General features: G+C 39.2%; 2 protein-coding genes across 2 annotated transcripts in view; one reads left to right on the top strand and one right to left on the bottom strand.

Moving 5' to 3' along the window:
- The window catches only part of LOC309878116 (tyrosine-protein kinase TXK-like), a 20,647-nt gene extending 7,343 nt beyond the window's left edge, over nt 1-13,304 (top strand). The window contains exons 5-15 of the mRNA XM_082760299.1: nt 544-609; nt 1,302-1,356; nt 2,148-2,227; nt 3,637-3,764; nt 5,351-5,425; nt 6,383-6,554; nt 7,272-7,488; nt 8,041-8,105; nt 10,120-10,238; nt 10,680-10,837; nt 12,212-13,304. Coding sequence (XP_082616425.1) covers nt 544-609; nt 1,302-1,356; nt 2,148-2,227; nt 3,637-3,764; nt 5,351-5,425; nt 6,383-6,554; nt 7,272-7,488; nt 8,041-8,105; nt 10,120-10,238; nt 10,680-10,837; nt 12,212-12,280 — 1,204 coding nt within the window. The 3' untranslated portion in view covers nt 12,281-13,304. The remainder of the gene's footprint in view (nt 1-543; nt 610-1,301; nt 1,357-2,147; nt 2,228-3,636; nt 3,765-5,350; nt 5,426-6,382; nt 6,555-7,271; nt 7,489-8,040; nt 8,106-10,119; nt 10,239-10,679; nt 10,838-12,211) is intronic.
- A 4,234-nt stretch (nt 13,305-17,538) lies between these two features.
- NIPAL1 (NIPA like domain containing 1) lies at nt 17,539-27,966 on the bottom strand. The gene is made up of 6 exons (XM_082758563.1): nt 27,949-27,966; nt 24,129-24,390; nt 22,699-22,755; nt 22,055-22,145; nt 21,300-21,460; nt 17,539-20,280 (listed from the first exon to the last, which is right to left on the bottom strand). The coding sequence occupies exons 2-6, from the start codon at nt 24,352-24,354 to the stop codon at nt 19,676-19,678; spliced, it is 1,140 nt and encodes a 379-aa protein (XP_082614689.1). The 5' UTR covers nt 24,355-24,390; nt 27,949-27,966; the 3' UTR covers nt 17,539-19,675.
- Nucleotides 27,967-27,978: the final 12 nt, after the last annotated feature.

Raw genomic sequence — 27,978 nt, forward strand, 5'->3', positions numbered from 1 at the left:
GGAGTTGTTACAGGTTAAATAAATCTGTCTCTTTTTCATTCAGAACCCTCCTTTAGGTAATTTTTCTCAACTCAGATTTGTAGTGAGAGTCCACTGGATTATTATTTTGTATATACATGCAAGCACACACTTTACATTTCTTCAAGGCAGAATTAGAAGGCTAGAAATAAAACAAGTGGCTTCTGGTTTGGAAGAAATGTTATTTTTTCTATTTTTTTTTCTATTTTTTTTTCTATTTTTTTTCTATTTTTTTTTTCTATTTTTTTTCTATTTTTTCTTAACATGTTGTTCATGGCACTCTATAAGTACTTATCCCAGATGCCTTTCTCATTTCAGTAGCTCTCCAAGGCTGTGGGACAGAAAGATTTTGTCTAGGATGAATGGACTTAAGACTCTTATTCAATTCCCACACTAGGATTCAGTATCTAAAGACATAGCCAATAGTATAAATAAATTTGTCATTCAATAAAAGTAAGATGCTTACCTTAATGCTATTAATATTTTACATCTTACTATAACACTACCCTCAATATGTTTTTTCAGGAATGAAGGCCTAATTCCCAGCAACTATGTTACTGAGAACAAGAAAAGTAATTTAGAAACATACGAGTAAGTACCCTTGAAAATGATGATTGTGCTTTCTTTTCTAAAAATGGTGTGGTACATTTCAGTGCTTGACCCTTCAGTCTTTACTAGATATGAACAGGTGTTTTCCTTATTGAAAGCTCTTAGACTGAATTAACCATTTTGATTTTGATTTATCTGCTTGGAGTATGTAATGTGGAGTTACAGGCACCAAGGACTTCAACAGCATAAACCATAATGACAGAATCCAGATGTTTCATATTTCTGTAGGCTCACTACATAATATGTCTATATTCTGATCTCTTCCTGTTGTGAACGTATAGTTAATTGACTGGAAGTTAGTTATAATCAAGTCAGTCTGGTTTCCTGGAGAGAAGAGTAAAATTCAGCAAAACTCTAGTGAAGTGAGGTCTGAAGCAGTGAGCCTGACTGTAAATTTCATCACAGTCTGGCGTAACTGCTTCCTGTTTTTTTCTTTTGTGTGACCTCATGCTTAATCACAGTGAACCAGTCAATGGGGAAAGTAGTTGTCGTATTTACAGTGGTCTAATGAAGTAATTCCAAATTAAGAGACGTTTGATATACAACAATAGTTCTGTTCAGGTTTTTTTGATGGGAAACCGTTCAACTATTAAGACTAAACCTTGCCTTCTGTGTAGCAGAGAAAACATATTTTTCTGGCTGAAGTTGAAGGAAAACTTGTCTTGTTCTTGCAGGTGGTACTGCAAAAACATCAACAGAAGCCAGGCAGAACTGCTCTTGCAACAGAAGGTAACTCTGCTTATAAATAGAGTTAATGATATCTGCAAAGATTTATCAGTAATGGCATCAAGCATTTCAACAGTCAAACCCAAATCTGCTCGGCATGCAGTAAGAGCAGGTGACCTAAAACAAAGAGATGGCTTTCTGGGGAGACTGTACAGTGCAGACTGTCCACACTTCCCAGAATTTTTAGTAGTCCCAGCAAATTCTGTGTAGATTTTCCATACTGGATAAATCAAGTTACATGGAGTTTGCTGTACTTGTCTGTGGTATGACACACTGATGACTGAAATCCACATGGTAAGTAAGTTGTAAGGTGGCAGAGCTTAACAAAACCCCTGTGTCTTCCTTATGTACAGAGCCAGGAATCCATCTATCAGTTATGAAAACATCTATCTCAGTTAAATTCATTAAGCTCAAGGACTAACACAGGGCTTGGGCAAGACAAAATAGAGAAGAACATCTCAGAACTGTTTTACAGCATTTTTTTTTTTTTTTTTTCTGGTGATTTGTATATATATATATATTTAGTAAATAAAAGATTTTTCACTACTTCACACAGAAGAGTATCCACCTAAAATATTTAGCTCCAAGAAATGGTCTGGCATTTGGTATTTTTGCTCGGTTAATTTTGCTCTGCTATGTACCTGGCTGTCAATTCCTGTTCACTACTGCTTTATCACCCTCCCTGGTAGTCATAGGTATTCCACAGAACTTGCTGATCAGCTGCAAGTCCTATTTCAAAGGACTTTCATTTGAGCTCAAAGGCAGAAAATAACTCTACCTGGATTTCTTTTCAGTCCAAAGAAGGTGCATTTGTTGTCAGAGATTCAAGCCAGCGGGGACTCCTTACACTGTCTGTGTATTCACGGTCTAAAGGGTGAGTTGCTTTGAATGGTTATGGCTTGACTCAAAGTGTGAAGGAAAAGCTTCCCTAAAGCTCCTTGGGATAAGTGGGCAGGCTGGGTATATGGTGCACAGCAGCAGTGAAATACTGGGGGGGCTGTTCAGGGGGCACTGCAGCGAATTGCAGCGCTCTGGGGAAATGCCCTCCTATGCCGAAGTGCTGGTGGTGGGCAGTAGGCCTGGGGGGCAGGGTGCCAATGCCCTGCTAAGACATGCACTCATAGAAATGCTCAAATAATCTGCTGTGAAGGCTGTTCATCCCACCCACGTAACACAGGCAGTAAGACCTTACATTCATTCACATCTTGCCAATTTTTATGTCAAGTGCTGTGGCTGCCCCACCATGCTACCACAGCACAGCCCTTTGGCCACTGTATTGATCTGCTTTTCTTCTCAGCAGGCTCTGCTCAGTGTAAATTACTACCAGGCTCCTTGGTGGTCCCAATTTTTCTCCTAAAATCTCCTCTCTGTACCATCTTTCTTCAGCTGGAGGACTGTTACTGGGCTCACTTTCCCCTCACATCTGTAGCAGTCTCCTACGGCTATCCCTCAGCCCTCCTACATCTGTTAGTGCTACAGCTGCTTCTTATGGATGCAATGATACAGGGATAAATACTTGTGCAATAAAACACACAAGACATGCTGTGGTTTAACCCAACGGGCAGATAAGCCCCACACAATCATCCATTCATTCCCTCCTACCACCCACCAAAATGGAAGGGTAAAAGAATTGTGAGCTGAGATAATCAAGACAGTTTAATGGGAAAGAAGATGAAGGGAAAATAATAATAGAAATGATAGTACTGATAAAAGAATACACAAAACAAGAGATGCACAATGCAGCTGCTCACCACCCATGGACCAATGCCCAGCCTGTCCCTGAGCACTGGCAGCCTCTCCCTAGGCCAACTCCCCCGGTTTTATTGTTTAGCATGAGGCCATATGGTATGGGACATCCCTCTGGTCCCTTTGGGTCAGCTGTTCTCATCCTAAATCCAAACACAGCAGCACACCAGCTAGTAGGAAGAAAATTAGCTCTATCCCAGCCAAAACCAGGACAATGCTACCTCCCAAAGCTGGGAAAGAGACCTACTCAGAAAGCCTTTTTTTCTTTTTTTCTTTTTCCTTTTCTTTTCTTTTCTTCTTTTTTTTTTTTTTTTTCTTTTTTTTTCTTCTTTTTCTTCTTTTTTCCTTTTTTTTCTTTCTTTTTTTTTTTTTTTCCCCCCGCTGAAACAGTATCTGAACTATGCACAGTCATTTTAATTAGGGAACTGTATCCCAAGTTTTCAGATTTTTTGTGTGCATGTTTTTCAAATAAAATTTAATTAGGTTTGTAGTATCAATTATTTTTTGCTGAAAATCATAATCGCTTGTTGATTTCAGAAGTCACAGTGGAGACATTCGGCATTATCAAATCAAAAAAAACCACTTCGAACAATATTATGTAGCAGAAAAATATCTCTTCTCATCTGTTCCTGAACTTATCCAATATCATCGACACAATGCTGCAGGTAATGGGTATAAGCTGTTAAGGTATTACTGCTGATGCTTTGAAGCTCATCAGGACTTTGAAAGATTGGAAGTGACTCTTCCGCTAATCCTTTCCTTATAAAAAGAGACACAAATTTTTCTGTTGCTAATAAATTCAAGTATGCCATGATCCTTTCTGCTGGAGTTGTAGCTGCAATGTGCATATGTCATGGGAGGAATGAGCCTACCAAACTCACAGACATGAATGAAATTAATTTTAAAAAGCTGTAAGTACCTTATGTACTTACCTACTCTGTATTCTGCTGGTTCATATGTGGCTGAATGAGACTTCCATGAAATTTTATCATAATTCTTTCCTTGCCTACAACCCAGTGATTTGCATGTATAGAATTTAAGAAAAACAGGAACCATGCTATGCATCAGTAGGCAGCTTTTTATTGATTTTGGCACATATGCTCACCCCCTTCAAACAAAAAGCAGAATTAGGGAGCACAAGGACTCTCCAACACTAGCTTGCATCTTACCAGTGTCAGCCACCTTTAGTTGTTGGCTCATAGCAGCCTTTTATAATTTCTAGCATTAAAAATTGCCCTTCATCTTGGTTCTGCCTATCATTTTAATATGGTATAAAACATTTTTTTACCCTGAATGACTGGAGATAGGAAAGCACAAAGCCCCTCACACTAGCAAGGCAGGAAGAGACGGGAATGGACAGAGGCTTTCACCTGAGGGAAAGGGGTGGTAGTAAATGCATGAAACAGAAAAGGATCTGAAAGTAACATTGGAAAGAATGAACGAATGCATGCAGGGCGTCCTTGGTGAGCACAATGAGCTAGCTTTAAAAAAGCAAAGACACACTTTTTAGATTAAAAATTAGGAAAGTAGAAAGGGTTGTGTTCACTGGTACTGTTGGCTCATAAATTGAGAAAAAAAGGAATGTCAGACACAAAAATATTTCTTGCAGCGGGAAACAATCCTGAAAAAGTGTACTTAAGACACTGTTTATGTTGGTGATGTAGTATTGTAGAACTCATGTAGTATTACTTAAGATCACTAACACTGTACAAGCAAGAAAGAGTGTCACTTCTGGTTGTATGGTACTATAGATACTTTTGTAGTGGTCTGAAGTTTGAAGTAGAGTAACAGTGCATTTGCACAGGAGTGCAACATATTAATAGACACATCATTTACTTAATTAAATAATAATTTTGAATATCATTTCTTCAAGATAGAAGTTGTCTGATTACGTATGTTTGTACAAGCACTGGCTAGATCTCAGCTGGTATCCCAAAATGGTATTGTCATAGATCTAGTAATAAACTTAAAAACAAAAACAAAAACAAAGAGAAGCAATTACTTAGAATTTTGAAAAGAGTATTTGTATTCTGAAACAGTAACTTATCAAGCAGGCTGGAAAAGGGTAGTGTCCTCTTCCATTTCTTCACTGCAGTGAGAAGTTGTAAGAAAAATTAACATCAAGAAATAAGATATCTATATCAATTATTATTTTTTTAATTTTTTATATTTTTTTGAGAAAAGGTATGATGTAGCACACTTTAAAATAGTGCAATTGGTCAACAGAATATTGGTACTTTGTTTCCTGCAGGTCTTATCACTCGTCTCCGACATCCAGTTGGATCAACTGGAGGTTCTTCACCAGCAACAGTGGGATTTAGTTACGGTAAATTTTTTATCTTTTTTTTGGTGGAGATTTAGGTTTCTGTCTAGGCAAGAATTGAGATCACATTCATCCAGCTAATAATTGTGTCAGTGAAATTTCCCAGTCGTAAGTTAATACATAAACACCTTCATAATCATGAAAATCAGACACGCATTTCCTCGTAAGGTGTCAGAACTAAATGAGACGTGACTCAATTCCTGCAGTTTAGTCAGTGTGGTGCTTCTTTTACAACCACTAGTGCATTTCAGAGCCATCTGGACTTTTGTAAGCAGACTTAAATAGACACTTAATACATTTTTAAATGATATTTTATGTATTTAAATGCCTACAAAAATTGAAATTAATATTATTTATGAGGAATATTTTCTTTGTCGATTCTGCAGGATGTAGAAATAAGAGTGAAACCTTTCACATTGATAGAAAACAAGCAGTAAATACCAGTGCTGCGTACATAGATCAGGAAGCTAATATTGGGTGGTAGATAAGTACACATAAACATATATATATGTATATATATATAAAGGAATGTCCACAGGCATATATCTTTACTGTGAATGTTTTCATCAGTATCAAGGCTTAATATTTCTGGAGGGCAGAACTATTTTGGTTAATACAATGGAGGTATCCAGTAACTATTTCTGTAGCTATACTATCCCCCGGAACTGGTTTAGAGTTAAAAACATCACATATGATAATGCTAAAAAAGTTCTCAGAGGTAATCAAAACTTTGCCTTATCTTCAAGACTCAGACATTCCAGCATTATGCAGTTTGCAAAGCAGTCACATTCTACAAGCTGCAAAATAACATTCACGTCTATACACATATGTGTGGGAAATTCCAGTTATATAAAACCCATGCTAAAGCTGATGAAGGGTTGTGAAATTTCTCTGTGTGCATTACCTGCAAATAGCCAGGTGTGTCTCCTAGACTATTGTAACATGGGGTTGCTTTTATAGAGGAGTGGGAATTAAACCCATCAGAACTGACGTTTATGAAGGAGCTTGGACGCGGGCAGTTTGGAGTTGTTCAGCTGGGTAAATGGAAAGCAACCATCAAAGTTGCCATCAAAACGATCAATGAAGGTGCAATGTCTGAGGACGATTTCATTGAGGAGGCCAAAGTGATGATGTGAGTACAAAAAATATTCTGTCTGATAGTTGACATGAAGATGACTGAAAAAAAGATATAACCTATTTCAATTTAAAACAAGCAAACAAAACCACTTTGATGGGAGTAATGGACGTGCAGGACAGAAAGGTTGATGTAATGAGCTAAGCAGGTGCCTGCTACACCCATCACCAGAGTCTTTCTTTAGAGTGTGTGCTGCTTTGCATGGTGGAGGTTAGTGGGTGGTAAATGTGCTGGTAGTTGCTCCTACAGCTATTCTTTCACCCATAGTTTAGTGCTTCTGGGAGCACAGGCAGAGTTCATGCCTAACTAAAGCTTCTAAGAAACTGTATTGCCATTTCTACTAATTTTGCAAATTACAGAAGTATTCAGACCTGCTTTTGGCATGGCCAGAGAAGGAGGTGGAAGCTGAGGAGAACGCTTGCAGCAGCTCGTGTCCCTTCCTGAAAACCAAATATAGTTAGATCTCTCCATTTCATATTATCCATATCAAGGTTGCATTTATCCATTATGTATTGGAGGGACTATGATGATCTTGCAGAACTTTTTGGAGGAAATTGCAGAAATGTGTTAGGTAGTGAGACAACTCTGAGGCCAGCCGAACTGAAGGATGTTTAGCAAGTACTGAAAGTGTTTTTCAGTATCATCATGAGAATGAAAAGTCTAGTCATCTGCCAAGAGCAGACGATCACCTGACTGAAATGCAATCCTGAACAGGAAACTCTCCCACCCGAAGCTGGTCCAGCTTTACGGAGTGTGCACGCGCCACAAGCCTCTCTATGTAGTGACTGAGTTCATGGAGAACGGCTGCCTGCTCAACTACCTGCGGCAGAGACGGGGGAAACTCAGCAGGGACCTGCTGTTGAGCATATGCCAGGATGTGTGTGAAGGGATGGAGTATCTGGAAAGAAATAGGTTCATTCACCGTGATTTAGTAAGTACAGTAGGTTTTCTGAGGTTCTCGGTAAATATTGGTGATATAGAACATGCCACTGAATTCTGTGGGACACTAATGTGTCCTGTAAGATTCAACAAAATCTTCCTCTATCCACATTTTGAATGCTCCCTCTGCCTTACCTTGATGCCGGGATATATGGGTGGCTTGTCTTCCCTACCTCATACACAGGGAACAAAGAGGTCACAAAAACACTTTTAAAAATTGGTAGTGAGTGTCCAAATGCCTAGCATTCAGGAAAATATCTGCATGGATAACTAAGACTCTGCATCTTAAAATTTCTTTTACTGTACATGAAAATATTGCAAGCATTCAGGCTAGTATATGCTAATGTATGTGTAATTACACAGCAGCGAAAGGCATTCACCTACTTGGAGACAGAACTTTACTTTTTCCTTGTTTTGAGCAAGACACTCATCTCCTTTTAGAATATAAACCATATGAGCTGAAACACAATTACTCTGTTGTTTTTTTTCTTTTTTTTTTTTTTTTTAGCCCAGATTTCAGATATGTTTCTCTCCTTTTCCCCAGGCTGCAAGAAACTGCTTAGTCAATGCTGAGCACATCGTTAAAGTATCTGACTTCGGCATGGCAAGGTAGGAAGTACAAGTTTAGTGGGTGTCCTGTTCTCTGTTGATGGTAATGAGGACTTGGGCTAACTTCACTGCTTCCTTAGATGATTTGGGGAATCCCACTGTGCTCAATTTCTGAATTTTGATTGAAGTGATAAACACTGCTGTTTAACTCTTGTACCATAAACGGGATGTTGCATTGTTTCTCTTCTCATCAGTGACTTTAAGACAGATGAACTGAGTGTCTAGTAAATGCCAGAAGTAGCTTATGGACAGAGCAGCAGCAGGCACAGGACTACCAGAGGCTCAAAGAAGCAAGTACCCCAAATTTTCTGAGTGCCCAGGAGGACAGAAAGCCTGCAGGAAGACATGTAGCTCTTACTGACCTTTAGAGACTTCAGTAGGTGAGGCAGGAGGCAAGGAGGATGCGCAGGCAGGAAGCGTGATGTGTGCTTCTCTAGCAGGGAAGTGGTTTTTCTGCTTAATGAGAGGACCAGACAAACATGAAGAGAGAGCAAAATGCACTCCAACAACCACAGGTCAGAGAAATGTAACTCTGCCCTTCTGGACTTCCATGAGAGGGTGCACTATATTTTACAGCTGAACTGAGTGAATGACCAGTGGCTGGCCAAATAATTGGTCTCACTCCTTCTATCTTGCCCCATCACTCCTTGCAACCCCAGCACAAAATCCTTTGTTTCTTTGTCTTACTGGCTGCTTTTGGATTGAATAGGCTCATCTTTTGGATTGAAAGGCAGTGTGTAGCTCTGTGCAGTAGGTGGTGGTGATGTCCACCTTACTGCTGTAGTCATTAGATCAGTACAGCCACGTTACCTACCTTTCTGTTAATTTTTACCTTGTATTTCTTACCTAAGGATTACCACAGTAGTTCATAACTACATACTTGTTTTTTAAAAGGCTGTGCTGTGCCATGGCAGTGCCTGCTGGTTTCATTGATTGCCATAAAGGTAAAAATAAGCCTATAGGTCTAGACTCATCCAAATGCCCCGGAAAATTCAGCAAGAGACCAATGGGCTGTCAAGGTCCAATATGAAAGTAATGGACCTGAATGGGTTCCTGTTAACAAAAAGAGAAGACCTTTCCCAGGGAGACCATGGAGAGGTGATGGGAACACCCTCTAATTAGTCAAAGCTCACAAAACTGACTGGTTTTGTACTCTTATTTTTTGCGTTCATTATCCAATAACCTCTCATTGTTCTGTGCCTGCCCCAATAATAATAAAGTGAGGCAAAGAGGCAATTTCTCTCACTGTGGCCTCCTTTGAAAGGTGCATTAGAAGTGCCTATGCATTATACCTTCTGTGACAAGTGTTATGTAGTGTCTCTCTGTCATCTTCTCATAAAAGTAAATATGGGAAAAATGTGCACAGAGTTTGTACAGATGTAGGGCTCAGCCTTTTCAAATGTTGCCCCTAAATGCCTGTAGTAGGCACATAAACTCTTCTGATCTGATAGGTCTTAACACAGCTCCTGTAAGCTTGGGCAAAATTATACTTCAGTGCACCTTGTTGTTTGTTTGTATGTGATGAAAATTTGGTGTGCTGCTTCTGTAATAACAATGTGCCAGAAATTTCATCTGTGAAGTTGGGTAGCAGAGTCCAGTAGCTCCAGCTGTGTAAATAAGTGTAACCTTTTGCCAGTAGTTTTCATGTGCAATAAATGTTCTCTTTTAAAAAGAGACAGCAATTATTTAGTGTTGCTCTTTTTCTTACCAGGGGTGTAGGGACATTTCCCAGCATATGATAAGTACAACTATCCTGTGAGTCTTACAGATGGTATTAGAACATTTTATTCTGACATATTTCTCACAAATAAATCACCCATTTAAATAGAAATCTTTTTAACTGCATAGTGTGGGTGTCTGTGCACATTTTTTTGTTAAATTAGTAATACAATTTCTTTGCTTATAAATTGAGACCGTATTTTTATGGAATTATAAACCACCTGTGGAAATGCTGCCAGAGCTGCTTGTGCTATAAGTCTCATTAAAATACATGTCATTTGCTGATATTCTTTAGGTATGTCATTGATGATGAATATATCAGCTCTTCAGGTGCCAAGTTTCCAGTCAAGTGGTCATCTCCTGAAGTCTTTCATTTCAAAAAGTACAGCAGCAAATCCGATGTCTGGTCATTTGGTGAGTGGATTAGATTAATGTGCAACATGTTGTTTTATTAAACTAATGATGTGATTGAGGAAAGTACAACTTCTTATTGATGCTGCCTATCTTAATCTTTACATGATCTTATTTTTCAAATATTGCCTATATTTTTGAGAGAGTATGATTTTTAATAGATTTTTAATCTAAAAATTGGATTTGACAGATATGTGTGTTCTTGGTAAGTAAGCATTAACCAAATGCTTATTTATCTCATTTTCGTGGACCACCATCTTAGCTGACTTAAATGGGCACAGAATTGCATCAGTTGAAACTTTTTTTGTTTTCCTGTGTTCATTCAACTCAAGTTGTCCATCAATACATGGAAAAGAAAGAGTGATTTTGGGGCTTCTCATATCATTAAATAGCTTGTGGGTTTGTGGATCTTATTTTGTCCTAAATATTTTGGTTCACATCCAGGTGTGCTGATGTGGGAAGTCTTCACAGAAGGCAAAATGCCTTTTGAAAGTAAATCAAATTGTGAAGTTGTCCGTGAGATTTCTGAGGGAAACCGACTTTATCGACCACATTTGGCATCGCATACTGTGTACAAAGTCATGTACAGCTGCTGGCATGAGGTTTGTTGCTCTTGTTTTCTTGTGATATTACATTATTCTCCATTGCTAATGTGTATCTGAAGATAATCCTCAAAAACAGGGGCATTGAAACCTGTACTTTGTGGCATCCTCGGTATTTGTCGCTATGCTTTTCACAAGTCATGTCTAAGTTTACTGAAGCTCTGTTTCTTTTGACCATTGCATCCAATAAATACAAAGCACATAATCTATATGATAGCTCTACACCATCCCTAGTTTTGAGTATTTCAGTATAGTCTCACTTCTCTACTGCACCAAATATAATACCTTTTTCACATCTTTGTGTCATGCATAGCTCTCTAGCTTTCCTCTGAATGATAACCTTAACACATTCATATACAAAATGAGTATGCCCACTACATGTGGATTTGCCTTCCCATTTTCCAGATGTACATCAGTATGTCTGTTCACTGCTCCAGAGCCTCCCTTTCACCATGTGCACTCTGATATGGTGCTTGCATCGATGTTCTTTATCCATTTCTCCAGCAACTATTCATTTCTATATTGTTGTCAAAACATGGACTTCATCAACTTTTCCACCTGAGTAATCCCTTGAGGTCCCTCCTGCAGTGTCTACAGGAAATGAATCTTTAATTTTACATAAAAACTACTTTTTAATAATTTTTAAAGTTGGGGGATCTCATTGCTACCATTGTCTCCTTTATCCTACCTCTTCTCTCTTGCCCATCTTTTAAAGCTGTATGAAAGCTGCTAAGTAAGTTTAAGAGACTGAAACCTAAACTGCACATAGCATGGTTGCTCACTGCAAGCACCCACTGGGATGCCTGCCAGCAGAGAGAAGATGAGGTGAGGAAGAAGTCCCCTCTTTTCCTGATGTCAGTCAGGAGTTTGTTGTTCCATACTGAGCTGCAATGTATTAAATGATACAACAGTGAACATCCTTTTTTTCTAAAGCTCAGGAAATATCTCTGAATATTAGGGTTGAACAACCACTGCAGGGAAGAAATCCACATATGGCTTCTGGCTAAAACGAAACAAAAAAACACAAAAAGAAAAAAAAAAGAAAAAAAAAAAAAAAAAGAGAAAGAAAAAAGTGTCTCTGCACATGCTGCTGCAGTTTTAGGAAGCATTCTATTAACTTCTGGCACGCTGACATGCAGAACATGATTCATTTATTTATCTGTTTATTTTCTCAAGTGCTAAACTCTATCTTTTCTCCATTCAGTATTAATAAAATACAAATTAATTTTTAAGCAGTAGCCTGTATGTACCTATAACCATCTTCTGAAGTTGGGTACTTTAATTAATCAATCTGCTAATTTGGATTTATCCTCTGCTTTTTTTTTTTCTTTTTTTTTTTCTTTTTCTTTTTTTTTTTTTCTTCTTTTCTTCCAGAAACCTGAAGGACGTCCTTCTTTTGAAGAATTAGTAGAGACCCTCACAGATATAACAGAAATGGGATAATCAGAGATGTTACACAGGTGTACTTACTGGAAAATCAGCAGCATTAAGCCTGCCAATGTAGTTGACACAGAAAACATCAGCCTCTTCTTATAAATGGCTCAGGATTCAAATTAGGATTAAATAAAAAAATAGGATTTATTAAAAGAATATAAAGGAATAGAGGTAAGCAAACAGCGCTGGGTGCACCGGGAGTCTCCGCTCCACCAGGACGCACACCAGTTACCTCAAGCAGCTGATTTTTATGCTCCTAGACTAATACATATTCATTACTACTTCTAAAAAAATAGATTATTATAATTAGCTTCTGGGGTCCAGTCCCTCCTACTGGAGCATGCGCATCAGTCTCCTCTGGGGGTCTCTAGGGGTCTTTCATGCTGAAGGCTCGTAGTCTTCCTCTCCCCTTTGTACTCACTTGGCACCATACCAAGTTTATAGAACATTTTCTGCAGGTCTTGTCTCCCAGCCGTCCTTCAGCTTCTTTTTTCTTCTTCTTAATCTCTTGGCCCCCTGGCCAGATACCAAAGGTCTGCATAGTATCCCATAACAGTCACTAGTTGTTATCAGTTGTTCTGAAACTCCCAGACATCAAACACAAATAGCTTTCTTATTGACACTTCACGAGTAATTAAAACATTCTTCCCCAGCCATTCACAGGGACAGTCACATCTATAGCAGTGTTAAATTAATCTCGAAGAAGACAGGAAAAAAAAAGGCTGTAACTGTTAGAAATAGAAGTCCGGAATAACAAAAGCAAACAGGTTCATAAATTTAAGGAGTATTTTCTGAAGACTTGATAAATTGACTAGAATGAGGGGGAGACTGGGACACACTGCATCTGTGGTTCAAGAATTAAATTGCCAGTGCAGGGCCCAGAGGCAGACAGGATTCAAACAGAATTGTTCTTTATGGACACGAATTGTTAAAACATTCCTCACACTCTTACAGCTGTTTCTACTTAAATTGTGGTAGCAGCATCCTATATAGTGAAGCAGCTGTTTGGGCCTGGTATGGCTTTTGCTCATTTGAGAAAGATATCTGAGGAGTCTGGTTTGGGGGCTCTCAAGGCTTCGTTTTCCTGATTAGGGAGAAAAATCTCCTGTCTGGAAAGAAGCAACCAAGCTTACTTGCCATGCAAGCCTTTTTTTTTTTTTTTTTTTTTTTTTTTAATTCTTTTTGTCAGAGCTACACTAATTCCCATAATAGTATTACTAAGGAGTGATTTGTTGCTTAATATGGTTCTTGCACTAGACAATACTGATTAGCAGCACCAAAAATGATGGAAGAGACTTTGATAAAGTGTCAGAGACATCATATCTAAAGGCAAGAACTTCTGTACTGCAAAGCACAGAAGAAAAGGAGCAGTGTTTCAGAGGAAACATAACTGCTGGAGCAGAACCCAGGTACTGCATGCTGTTGGGGATCAAGGCACACAGAGGGAGCAGTCACCCCTCAGTGCCTCCCAAGTGACATCTGAATAGCTGGAAGCACTGAGCATCCCTGAAGAACTTTAATCCTGCTCACAGGTAAAGGCACCTTCTCTGCTAATTCTATGTACATCAAGGAGAACAAGTAAGGATTATTTTATTCAGACCTCTCCCTGAATTCTACTTTTGTCTTCCATTCCTGTCTTGCTGCTGCATACTTGAATGCCCACACCTCCTTACCGCTCCCCTGTAAGTATCCGGAATGGTTAATAAACAATTTAAAGCTGGAACCTGGCTGTAAAAAGAAGTGCTTTGAATTAGTCTAGCTCAAACAATTTCTGTGAGACCTCACATGCACAATGTCTGTAACCCTGCTTGTAATGTTATTATTCACTTTTAATTTTAACTCTTAATTTTGGTCAATACAAGTGTATTACAGAAAAGAAAAGGCAACTGAAATAGGAGATTGTTTTATGTAGAACAGTCAGATCGCTGTAAATAAATATTTTTTAATGTGATTGTATTGTGAATTATTTATGGGTAAATATATTTCTTTTTATAGCATTTCATAGACAAAATACTTAAAACCCAGTAGATAAAGAATGATTGATGTCTGGACAACTTAGTTTTTTCATTCCCAAACTTAAACACACACACACACAAAACAAAACAAACAAAAAAAAATCCCCTGCAACTGTAACAATAAAATGAAGTACATTGATCATCCCAAGTATTGAAGTTCTAGAAGATGATGGCATCTCTGGGTCAAATTCACTCCTGGCATTAATAACTCTCCTTTACTGCAATAGTATTTTGATAGTTATCATCCCTTGGGAAAAGGAGTTCTTAACCCTACTGTGTCAACATCTGGGAGTACCTTCACACAGTACGTTAAGGCGTTTCTTATTCAAGTGCCACAATATCCTTTTGTTTAATTGCTAAAAGAATTGCCACCAACTGATAGCACTGTTTACTTTTATAATTTGCTTATTTATGGGCGTTCAACTCTGTATCAGACCTCTAACTACACACAAACCTACACAATATAACACTGTGCATTGAGCTCACCCCTAGTCTGTGTGCTGAAGCACAATGCTTTTCAGCAAGTGATGCTCTACAAAAGACTCAAACTGTATCTAAAATATAAATGTGCATAGGGACTTTGAATAATGTATGAGGAATCCTCTATAGAAGCTCTTGTAAAACTGGTTTAACTACATTTATTACTGCAAGTTAATATGTAATACACTACACTACCCTGCAATAAAAAGACAGTTGATGTACACAAAGCACCCTGCTTGTGCTTGTTTTCTGGGTTGTCCTGTGGTGAGCATGCATCCATCTTTGAAACATGATGGTCTAATACAATGGGAAAAAAATGCTTGCCTACCAGGCCTTCAGCTTCACACTACAGCCTGTCTGGAGGCTGGGCAAATTATCAGTAGGCTGTTGTTAGCACTCTGACGTGGATGAATTTAACAGCTGATATCATGAAGCTTATGGTAAATAAATTAAAAAGCACTGTAATACCCTTCAGTCAGTGAAGTCAGTGCTTAATCAGCATGAACAGGACAAAGGTCAGGTATGTACAGCTTGTTTGCTCACTCAGATATACCCACAAATAAAGACCAAGCAGGCCACCTCGGGCCTTGTGGTGGCTCTGAGTGTAGCTCCAGCTCCAGCCATGTTCAAACAGGCATGAAGGAAAGACCTTACATGGGAAAACAGTCAATGCCACCCATGTCTCTAATAATAGGCATATTGATCTGCTGGCTGTGTGTTGTTTTTATTTTTAAATAAACATTTGGGTATTTGCGAAAGAGAGACCCAGAAAATAAGACATCCAAGGAGCAGGCTGGGGTGGTTCAGCCTGGAGAAAAGGAGGCTGAGGGGAGACCTCGTTGCTCTCTACAACTACCTGAAAGGAGCTTGAATTGAGGAGGGTGTTGGGCTCTTTTATCTGGTGACAAGTGATAGGACTCGGGGAAACAACCTCAAGGTGTGCCAGGGAGGTTTTGCATTGATATCAGGAAGAATTTCTTCATGGAGAGTCTGGCCACGCATTGGAATGGGCTGCCCAGGGAAGAAGTGAAGTCCCTGGAGGTATTCAAGAGGCATGTGGATGTGATGGTTAGGGGCATGGTTTAGCAGTGGTCTTGTAGTGTTAGATGATGGTTGGATGTGATGACCTAAAGGGTCTTTTTAAAACTTGAATGGGGGAGGAGGCACAGTGACACCCCTGTATAGGGGATTTCTGGCTAAAGGCTGGAAGAGTACACACCAAAAGTGAAAATTCAGCTGATATTTCCTCATCAAACATCAGAAAACAGATTTGCATCCAGTTGGTAACATGCAGGAGGGAGAGGGAGAAAAGCCCACTTTCTGTGCAGCAGCCACCTATGATGTGTATCTTTCTATCTAAAGCTGACCTGTTTACAAACTGGAATGTATTTCCAGAACATGAAATGACTTCCTTCTTCAAAAGAACTCCTGGCAAGCAATACAAATCAGTCACTTGTGTGCAAAAGTTTGGGCAAGTTTTTCTCCAGTGCTATTTGTTTTGTACCTCCCAACTCCCTGTCCAACTTTAAATAATGAATTTTTCACAAAAAGGTAACATATATGAAGATATATCATATATATATATAAGGATATTATCACTCCTCATGCATCAGCCAGCCTGGCTTCTACCTGGCCCCCTCCTCCAGATGAAAAATTGCCACTTTAAAAACCTAGCAGTCTTGCTGGTTTTGTTTTGCAGGAATTTAAATAGTAAGAGGATGGTGTTTGCCACAAGTATGTAATTCACAACAGAATTCACAATACAGCTCCAGGATGCAACCACAATGAGAAAAGAGGTTCCAGTTATGAATGAGCACTCTTGGGGAAGAAACCTCACTTTGGCATGGCTGTGTTAAGTGTGGGTGGGAAGGCAGGTTTCTATAGGAACTAACAACGTAAGTGTTTCCTTCTGAATTCCCTGCAGATTATTTAACCTATGCAAGTCTTCTTTATTTACCTACACCTAATCAGCACAGCTATGTAATGAATTTAATTGCCCATTTGTCCTGAGGTATGGTAGTAATGAGTAGCTGCCAAGATTGTTTTGTATCAGGATTTAAAAGCTATAATTAGGTTACTGATGTATTGCCTCTGAGGCTCTCTTTGTTCTAGTTCTTAATCATTCCACCTTCCTTCCAAAAGACTTTGAAGTACTTTAAATAAAATCCTTCATTTTGCTGTCTGAAATAACTGAAAATTCAATGAAATACTCTCCACTGAACATATGCATGACAAAGAGCTCTGTAGCCATCAGCTTTGTTTTTTCTTCCCTAGCTTAGAAGGGAAAGCATTTCACTTGCCCACTAATTCTGTCCCTCAAAATTCATGCTTCCTGGCTGTTAATCTAATCCCCAGCATTAAATGCTCCTTGGTCATGCTTTCTGCAGAAATACCAGAGTAAAAATAACACATCTAGACAAAATTCTATAAGAGAAGCCAAAACCTCTTGGTCTCCCCACACTCTTCCCTCCGGCTCCATCAGAACGATGCAGGCTTTTTAGCTAATGGTGAGTATCTAGTAGTTTCACATCTGGCTTTTGGAGTACAAAATTTTCTTTCCTATGAAAAAAAAAAGTCAAAACTACTAAAATGTCATAACTAGGCCAGATTCACATGAACTGTAAGGTTTTCAACCAGACCTCCTTCATCCAGAACCCACATGAGTGCATAGGACCAGCTATTAAAACCAAGACTATTTGCTTTGGATCTACCAGATAGCATTTAATTGCTGATCAGAAATATGAACATGCTCATTTTTTTCCCATATTTACAAAATACAGATCATTCAGTGCATAATCGATGAGCAATTTAGTACAAGAAAATTATTAGTATCATTTAATCAAAAAATTAAACTTCTCTGAAATTATTTACTAAATATGATCATTTTCAAAAATAATACCTCTTATAGCAAACGTCTTTATACAAAAGATAATCAATAATTTACTTTGTAACATTATAGAGCTCTTGTACACCATGACAATAAACAATAACTTGAGTTTTCTGCAATGGTAAAAAAATAATATTTTTCTAGATGTTATGATGTTATTTTTACGTGAAAGTAAACATGCAGGTCCAGTAAGCAAATACACAGTTTTTGCTTCTTCTAAACAAGGATTTGGAAATAAGGTACAGATGATTGATACAATTTCTACTTATTCCTGTACATATGCCAACTACAGACCTATACAAGTGAAAAAAAGGTGCTTGCAGTTTAGAAATAACTTCAAGCTAATATCCCTAGTGCTACTTTTCAGGTTTTGATAGCTTCTAAATCCTCATTAAAATAAAGGAACAGTCTTTAACAAGTGAGATGTTTCATGAACATCTTTCAAAAGTACATGACTTTGACATCAAGATTGAACTTTACACAACACAAACATGAAATATAAGCAGCTCACTATTTACCCGTAAGAACAAAACAGTTGCTTTCTCTCTGCAGAACAATCCATTATCCACACACAGTGTCAACTTTTACTCCACTCTTTGAATGTTAAAGAATATACAGCCTGCTTTATGAAGAGGTTCTGCTTGGCATATAAATCTCAGCTGATTAAAATTCATTTTTAATGAATCCATCTTTCTTGCTCAACTGCTAGCATCCACTGGCAAGGGTTCTGAAAAACCCAAGACATGGAAATAAAACATTTCCATTGAATTCCTTGTGTTCCACACATCTGCTTGCTGAAGCTGCATTCTTGCTCACAAAGTGCCAAAAAAGGGGACTGTAATGAGTAAAACGTGGGCTGTGCAAACTGCTTTTAATGAGATGATAAAGATCAGTGACCACAACTGAGGAAAATGAAGCAGTACAGATACTGATCTTCAAGGTCTACAGAAGATTAATAGCTAAAACACATAGTAGAGATGAATACTCATCTTTAGAGAAGAATAGAAAGACAAAATAAAACTTCAATGTTTTGATGTTTCTCATGCATTCTTTACAGACCTTCCTTTATCTAGTGTTTTTAGAAATACCACACTGATTGGAAAACAGATTTTGCCTTTATAACTGAACATAGACTAACATTACTGTTTTACAGTTAAACACCACCTTTAACAAACCAACCTTTCTGGAAACCAAACCTTTCTAGAAATTGAGAAAATCTTTCTAAAAGCCTAACTGGGTTCTGATGAATAGATGTATTAGGAAAAAAATGGAAATATGTTAATTCCGTCTTAATCCTCAAAGTAGTATAAAACAGTGTGGAAATTCTTAAGTGTCCATTCTGGTTTGCTGCCTTTGAATCATGTATTCTTTCATCTTATGTAATTTTTTAAGCTAAGAGCAACTGCTTTAATGGCTCACGTGAGCTTGATTTTTCTTAAAATGCATCTTGGTCACAGTTTTGAAATAAAAAGTACATGCACAGTCAGGATTAGGAATCCATTCAGGAGTCCTAAGGTAGAAAAGCTAAAACACTTTCCTTTTTATACATGGACTCTGAGGGAGACTGGTTACCAAGAACCACATTTCATTTTTCTTTTTTGTGATGTCTATCGAAGGTTCATTGGTAGGTGGTCAAAAGCTGTTACTAACATAGTGCTTGTTACTTTAGCAAGGGTATTATCTTTAATCATGATAGGAAAGTTGCATTTTGTAAACACAGTTTACAAAGATCATTCTTTCTTGCTAAAATTCTCTAACAGGAGATACCACAAGAAAAATGGACAAACTTATTCATTGCTTGACACCTAATAACCACCACATTTCTGTCTGTCAGGTTAATTATTGAACATTTTCATTCATCACTACCAACAGCTGGCACACACAGACAATTGTGTCCCCACATTTAACGCCCTTTACAGACATTTTTCCAGAGGATTGCAGCGAAGATGAATGTTCTGGTAGACACAGCTGGGCTGAGTCTGCAATCTGTGATACTGGAAGGAGGAACTATCACTTGAGATTTCATTGAGTAAATAAAATATTGTCCTCCTCAAAAACCACAGCTGGGTCTTCCAAGCTCTCCAGTAAAGTATGAGAGGTTTCGTATTCGTGCTGTGGCGATGATGGTTCTTTCGCAATGGTGGACATCAACTGACTCCAGGTGATATCAGTATTTTTGAAAGCATGTAATAGAAAAATGCCTATGATTATAGTGCAGAATCCACTAAGGGTCCCAATGATATTATCCAGGTCCATACTGCTCCACTCCTTGAACAGGATGATGGAGCATGTCACCACCGTCGTGGTGAAACACACGTAATAAATAGGTGTCACTAGAGATGTATTAAACACATCCAATGCTTTGTTGAGATAGTTGATCTGAGTGCTGACTGAGAGCACGAGGATTCCCAACAAAACATAAACCAGGGGACGTCGATAAACCGGCTTCCTTTCCAGCATTTCCTTAATGGCAATGCCCAGGCCTTTGACAGATGAGACAGAGAAGGCACCAATAAATGAGCAAATTAAAACATAGATCAGAATGTTTGTCTGACCTCTCCTTGGAGCCACAATAAAAATCAGAGTGAGGGCAACAGCTGTCAGGAGAACAGCAAATGCAACAAACGCTGTAGGAAAGAAGAAAGATTAAATATCAGGCTCCATTCAAGTACACGCTAAAAGTTACTCAATTTCTCTAACACTTCTCTAAGAACTGTAGCACAAGTTTATTGCAATTGCATCCACTTAAGAATATATTTGAAATAAATCCAAAATACATGCTTTGTATTTAAAATGTTTATGCCATCTGTGTGTTTACTGGGCTATTTAAACAGAGTCACCAGAAAATAATAACAAATACACTGTGACACTCTCTCCAATCTCCAGACAAAATAAGTTTTTTTTTTTTTTTTTTTACCACCACCCCCCTTCAGCTTAAAGACTGTCTCTCATCTCCTTAAAACGGTAAGCACAGAGTCTTTGAGGAAATGGTGTATGAGCACATGGTTATAATAAAAAGTATATATTATAATAAAAAGTATATAATGAAAGGTTCCAAGAGATCACCTGAATTTTTGAATGTATGAGCTATCTTGAATTTAGCTCATTTTTGTCCTGTGCTACACTTCTCCATGTGAAATTCTTTCATTTCTCAAACACATTCTCCTTGAAATGTACCCTAGGGCTATCATCATTTGATTTAATGAACATCTGTTTACTTAGAGCAAGCAGTAATTAAGACTTAGAATTGGATGTCAATTCAAGTGGAATAACTTAGGAACTAATTGAAGGTGAAAGTAACCAAAAGCTGTGATTTGTTTAAAGTGGAGATAACTCGAGTTAGAGCCTTTGAACTCCTCAAAGGGCAGGAAGAAGCAGTACATCATTTCTTAGCCAAATAATTTGCAAGAAGCTGTGTAAGATGTATCGCTCTTAAGCCTGCATCCTTGGGAAACGTTATGGTGCATGCAGAAGCCTTCTGTGCTCATACTGATGTTAAGGGATACTGGGCTCCCAGTACAAACAGCCCAGGACAGCTCTGTAGCCAGGACCTTCCCATCAGAGATCCCAATTCACTCACTCACCAACACGCAAAGTTTGCTGTGTAAATGCCTGCCATGAAACACAGCAGGTTCGGCCTACAGACCTGGATCTTGCAGCTTTATTTCCATCTCATCCAGTGAAGTGACCTCCTCTTCCTCAGGGGCGTGAATAACCATGACCGTGGACCCCAAAATGCTCAGTACACAGCCCAGCTTGCCGTGAATATTCAGCCTCTCATTTAAAAAGTGAGATGACAATATAGCACTGTTTGGCAAAGCAGAAATAGAGAGTTCAGCTCCACCAGCTTAAAAATACAAGCTTTAGATTTAAAATACTGTAATTCAATTTTGATAATAAGTTATTTCCCAGAAGGTTTGTTGAAAGCGTAATCCATGTATTTTCTGCTTCTGTGATAGTTATATTCATGTACTTGCTTCAGTACTTGGAAATTATTTATTTCTTCATACATCGGAAATAATGAGTGTTTGAAGGGTGTTCATATTTAAAAAAAAAATAACCAAGAATTTTAACTGTGGATATTATAAAAGCTAAAATTTTATTGGCTTTCTTTCCAGAAGGACTTCAGCAAGACAAAACAACACCAAAAGGAAACTCAGAATGTATACTAAGTGTATCTTAATATGAAGTTATATTTTCAAAAACAACTTATGTTATAGGAGTATTTTAAGGAATGCTATATTTTCTTTTGAGATTTTGTCACATGTGAAAAAGATATATTTTTTTTTTTTGTCTGTATTTGCCCTTCAGTTTTCTTATTAAAATTCTCTGCTTTTAGCCAAAGACATTATTTTTTTAATCAGATGGTCAACGATTAGTTTGCTTCCAATTTGTACTAACCTTATGAGAACACTCAGTGCACCCAAAGGGGTAACTAAGGTTGCAGGTGCAAAGGCATAGGCAGCAAAGTTTGCAGCTTCTCCTAATCCCACTGTAGAAGAAAGCACATTTGGATCAGATGGGGGAGAAGGAATAAAAGGAATGCTACTTGTAAGTATATTTTGTATGACAGATTTGACAGCTAATATAAAACGATATTTTTTCTAAATAAAATATGCAGATTTTGATTTCAAAATTAGCTGTATGATCTCTTCTGGACATAACTTTCTTCAGTCCTCATTTCCATTATGTGTCCTCCCCCTAAGCACTGTATGCTCCAGTATGACTATCCAAAGGGTATGACAAAGCCAAAAGCAGGCATTTGCAGACCAATTTTGCACTGGCTGCACCTTACTGCAAGGAGTGTTGATAACACCACAAAGCTGGACAGGTTCAAACCCCTTGCTTTTGACCAGATACAGAAGAAAAGGGTTTAATTCTGCAAAGAGCAAACATTTGAGATGGGATATCAGAACGGTTTCTGTCATAAAGCTGATTGTTTTTAAGAAATTAATTCCCTAATTTTTCACTCTCCTCAGTTAAAAGAAATGTCTTTACAGTCAGCTTTTTATTTACTTGCAGTTGGGGGAAAAGATGTGACTTACTTGATAGTAGCCCAGCCCACCAAAGCCATTCCTTCAAATAAGAATGTCCACCCTGTCCTGGAAGCAGGGAAAAAAAAAAAAATCTCATCTTAAAAGAAAGAAATCAGCTTATTACAACAACAACAACAAAAAAAAAAACACCACCCTGCAGCTTCATTTTTGGATCAAGTCATATGAAGTACTGAAACAGCAAGCAATCTAGATGTGACATGAAGAATATTTTGCTCAATTTTGACTGACTTTTTTTTTTTTTTATTAATCACTATTTCTTTATGACTTATACTTGTGAAAAATGATACTTGACTAAATACACATGGAGAAAAAGTTCTTGGAAAAAAATTTCTTGGAAAACCTAAAATGTCAATGAAGATTACTGATGATCTTAAGATACACTTTGAGATACCGTCCCAGGTCAGATCCAATATATTCATACACAGCTGCATTTTTGACTCTGCTTATAATTTAAATTCAGAGAAATTAGAAAGGAAAATGTCACTGAATGCAAGATATTTTTCTTGTACAAAATACAAGTAAATTGTAAATTCAGTAACAGTTTTTTCAAATACACAAATTCTCTGGAATAGTAGATTTTGCAATAAATGCAACAACAAACAACTGTGAATGCTGTACATTTAAGTACCATACAAATGCAACTATCAGATTAGTCTAAGGGTTTTTAAAAGCTCCCCACATTTTTTTAGCTCCACATCTGCTGCCATCAATGAAAGATTAGCTACCTGCAGAACCTTTTGTAGTGAGAACTTTTTCTAAAGCTCGTTGCACTTTGCTTTTTAAAAGGAAATAAATCTAGTGACCATCTCGAGCCTTTCCAGCTCAAAGATGGAAGAAATACAAAGGAAAAAAATAGAGGAAGGCTTTATGAAGGGCAAGACAAAGGGAGAACTTTGTTTGGTATCTAACTGCTGTCAGGGAGGAAATTATTACCAGATTACTGTCTTAATAGCCACTGTCACCCTCAAAGCCCAAAGATTTCTGACTACTCAGTCCCTGTAGACACAGGCAGATGAATAATGCTGGATTTCTGACAGCAGCCAAGAGGGGACATGTGACCACTGCTGAAGTTCTGCACTGTTAAACGCCAGCAGCTTTAATTGTGCAGGCTGTTAATTGAACCTCTACTTTGAGGAGCTGTAAGAGAGGCTTTTGTGCTTTTCCCTTTTGGAAAGGACAAAAACTCATCCTAAGTCATAAAGTTGAATTTACTGGTTTGTACCCTATGAACAGATTAGAAATTAAGTGAAACTTGGCTTATTCCTGCTTTCCTAGACTACTACCTGGGTTGATGTAATTCACATGCAGCATATCAACTACCCCCCCCTCTCTTGCAAGCATAGGGTTCCTAAAATTGTGAGTGCAAGAATTAGGTGTAATTAAGCTATTAAACCAAGTCCAACAGGAGTGCTGCTTACCAGCTCTGGGGGCTCCTTTGGCGGCCAGTCTCAAGAGGCCCTTCTTCTTCAGGATGAAACTGGAGCCAATGAAGATGCTGGAACCTACTGCCAAAGCCAGGCCGAGGTAGAGTCGGTACTTGAGTCCAGCAGGCGTGGAAAGGCTCAGGTTTGTGTCGTTGGAAGTCCCGTCCATACAAGCAAAGGGAGAAGGGCAGGATTCAGCCTTTTCATGGTCCGGCCCCATGCTGGGCAGTCACGGCAAGGGCAGAGAGCACAGCACCTGGGAGGGGGAAAGAAAGCAGAACAAGTGATTTACCAACCAGGCACAGCTCTGAATGAGCCCCCACCGTGCTCCTTTCTGCATTTGCCCTGAGTACTCCTCTTTTCTGACCCTGCAGATAATTCCTGAAGTGCCAACACAAAATCTGAACAATGTTCACAATTCTGTCCCCAGTTCTGACAGGTGCCCCTGTCACCACCCAACCCTACAAGTCAGAGTGTGTACCTTATTTTATATGTATTTTTGCACTACATTGCCTCTGTTAAGCAATTACAGCAATACCAAAGAATGCAGCAATCAAGTATTATCTGAAAGGGAAAAATCAACTTGAAATATTTAAAAGCTAACCTGAAACCTCACAAATACAGCGTTCTGTGTTGCACAGAGACCACATCCCCATAACACAAACCTATAGCCAAATCCATGATTTCAGACTTTGTCTACTAGAATAAGCCTCCTGTTATTTCAGGCTTTTGCTTTTAAGTTTGTAATTGAGATTTGTGAATGACAAATAAACAAGAGAAGGAAAAAAAAGATCTACGTAGCAAACAAACCCTTGTGGCATACAGCCACTAGTAGGTTTTACTAAAAATGTTTGTCGACTACTGTGTGAAGCAGATCTTCTTTAACCACTTGTGAAATGTTTAGGTGGAGGCCTTGCTGCAGCTCAGAGAGCTTTTCACCTAACCTCACTGACCTGCAGCTAGAGGAGGACCACAGCCTGCAAGGCACAGCCACCAAGCAGAGAGCTCCTGGGCTGAGCCTGAAGCTTTGCAAGCTCCGTCAGCGAAGCCTGACTAGCATCACTGCGATGTGAGCCTGTGGGAACGATGCTGTTGTACTTAGACTAGGCACGTTTATTGGTTTTAAAGGAAGAAGAGGTACTGCATTTCTAAGAACAGAAAGAGGAGCTATTTTGCATGGGGAAGTGCTGGAGGGACAGCAATGCTGCAAGAGGGCATACAGTAGGTTAGGCAGAAGTTTCACGTTTTCACTATTGAAGCACACAAACAGCAAGCATCATACAATAAGGCTGAAATAGCTTTCCTTTTAGGAAAAAAAGGTCTTATTGCTAAGATATGTTAAACTCTAAAACTGCTGATACAGACGTACAAAAGCTTACTCCATTGTGATTCATATAAAGCATTGGAGGCAACAAATAATTTTGCTTTATGTGCCTCCCTTGTAATTAAATGACACACAAAGGATTCATGCTGCTGAGTGGCACCATCAGTAATACATTCTTTTTTTTTTCTCCAGTTGAAAAAACATTTGGAGAGTTGGTAGAAAAGGATACACCTCTGTCTGTTCTGACCTGAGCTATGGAAGTGTTAATGTTGTGTCAGAAGTACTTCATTGCACAACCAGCAATAAGCAACCTTGGGTAATTCATCTAATACTGTTTAGGAAGGAATATTTAAAGTATCAGAAGTATTAAAGATGGCATGGAGTTTGCCAGCATCTCTTCATTTGCAGCTGACAATGCTGACAACCCTGGGAGATACCACCAGAAACAAGGAAAGAAGGAAGAATGCCTGCTCTCAGTTGTCCAGCACCACAGCATGCCACAAACACACTGCAGTAAATCGACAAACCGTTTGATTTTCAGGCTCTGCAAACCTATTTCCTTGTTTGCCAAGAGAGTTTGTCTAACAGGAGTTGTTTTATATCGCTAAGCCAAACTTTATAAAGACAGTACCACAAGATGGGCACATCCATGACTGCTGCTCTGAGCGCTCCTTTTATGGATTTTTTCCCCATTTTCTGTGGGATTTTGAAGCCTCAAGAGCAAAACTATTTGATTTGTTTTGTCACAGAGTGAACTGAACATCCTTTAAAAGAGGCAGTCACCTGCAGCTGAACATGTATAACAGAAGAATGAAGAGAATATGATACAAGGCACAGAACAAAGGACAGTAGCAGCACATGATTTTAAACCACGCAACTTTTATCTGACTGGGTGAGCTGGTCCATTTAGGCAATAGAAATAAAAGTTTCACCTCCAGTTTGATTTTTTTCAATATCAGAAAACAAATACCTAACGATGGAATAGGGTTGCTACATTTTGCCAGACAGGATTTTCCAGGCAGATGTTCACAGATGTGTTGTCTGCATTGCATGTGGGGCAAACCCAACGTGACCTGGATACGTCACACGTCCACTGCACGCGACCAGGTCACCAGATTTCCTAAGCGTCCTGCAATGTGCTCAGAGCTACCTCCTCTGCTAGGTGTCCAGAAATCCCAGGAAGGTTTTGAAATTCTCAGCTGCCACCTGCAAAAAACTGTATATCCAAGAAAATCTGGATATATGGCTAGCTGTCCACTCGCTATGGATTCTTCAAGAAATCCTCCAAGAAAGGAGAGCTCTCACAAATATGACAGCATTTTAGCAAAGTAACATGGCTTTAGTTGTGTTTCTTAGAGGTAGCTTGATCAAAGGAAAAGCTATAAAGTAAACCAACTGGCATAAAAAAATATAGAGAGAAGGAACAAAGCATTTAGTGCATTGCTTAACTTCTTACAATGATGCTAAACAGGCCTGGCAAAGGTTGTAACACTACTGGACTACTACAGGCTTTGTGTGTGAAGCAGCAACAGGTCCTGCCTTTAATTAAAAGAAAGCACCAAGACAAAAACTCATCTAAGTATGGCCTTTCAGCTACCTGAGATTATAAAGGTAGGTTTGTGCCAGGGCTTTTACAGTGAAGAAGATAACCACTCCTCTCACTCTTTTTGTGAATGGAGAACTGGGGTTCAGCTGTAGCAGAACAGCAGGGTTATTCCCTTCCATACAATGTTACCAATTCTGCAATGTAAGTTTCCCATTCTCTGGCAGACTATGACACCCAATAGTGAAAATGTAACCATGCCATCCATGATAAGTCAGTAAGTGACAGTCACGGGATGTTCCTCTATGTCCCGTAACACAACCTTTGCTCACACTTACAAAGAAGCACTATGTCTTTACTACGTCCCATCCTCTTGATCCTGAGAAGAGTCCCAGTGAGCAGCGGTGAGCTCTGTTTATCTCACTGGGATTTTTTTCCTTTTGAAAAACGTGCTGTTTGTTCCACTTGCATGCAAAGACGAATGGCACCTCATGGCTCGCCGGAGGAGGGGACTGCGGGGGCATTACTACTACTTTACAACCCATTGTAAGCAGCCAGATGACGATGGAGGGAGGGCATTAGCTAAGCCAGTTTCCCCTCCCCACGGACCCGTCCCCAGAGCCCCTCCGGAGCTATCAGCACCCCGCTGGGGGCCGGAGCCAGCCGCAGGTCGCCCTCCCAAGGGATTTTTCTCCCGGGCAGCCGAACCCGAGAGCACCACCAGGCACCACCCCGGCCGCCCGCATGCCGCCCCCCACCCAAACCTCACCTCCCCAGCCAGCCCCGAGGACACCCCACTCACAGGAACACACCAGGAAAACCCCAAGGCAGCGCCTCCTACCCCCCACATGGCTATTTCAGGCGGCTCTCGCTGCCCACAGCCGAGGGACGAGCCCCCCCCCCCCCGGCCTCCCCCTCCCCACAATGTCACACCCCTCACCCAGCACCTGCGTGACGTCACGGCCGGGCTTCATGGC

This window comes from Aythya marila, assembly GCF_965140915.1.
Source record: "Aythya marila genome assembly, chromosome: 4".
Lineage (NCBI taxonomy): Eukaryota > Metazoa > Chordata > Aves > Anseriformes > Anatidae > Aythya > Aythya marila.

What these genes read in the sequence shown, in the direction of transcription:
- NIPAL1 (XM_082758563.1), bottom strand. Translation starts at nt 24,354, where the DNA reads ATGGGGCCGGACCATGAAAAGGCTGAATCCTGCCCTTCTCCCTTTGCT. An exon ending in GCACTGAGTGTTCTCATAAG is followed by an intron (nt 21,461 to 22,054) that starts GTTAGTACAAAT and finishes TTTGCCAAACAG; the next exon opens with TGCTATATTGTCATCTCACT. An exon ending in AATAAAGCTGCAAGATCCAG is followed by an intron (nt 20,281 to 21,299) that starts GTCTGTAGGCCG and finishes TCTTTCCTACAG; the next exon opens with CGTTTGTTGCATTTGCTGTT.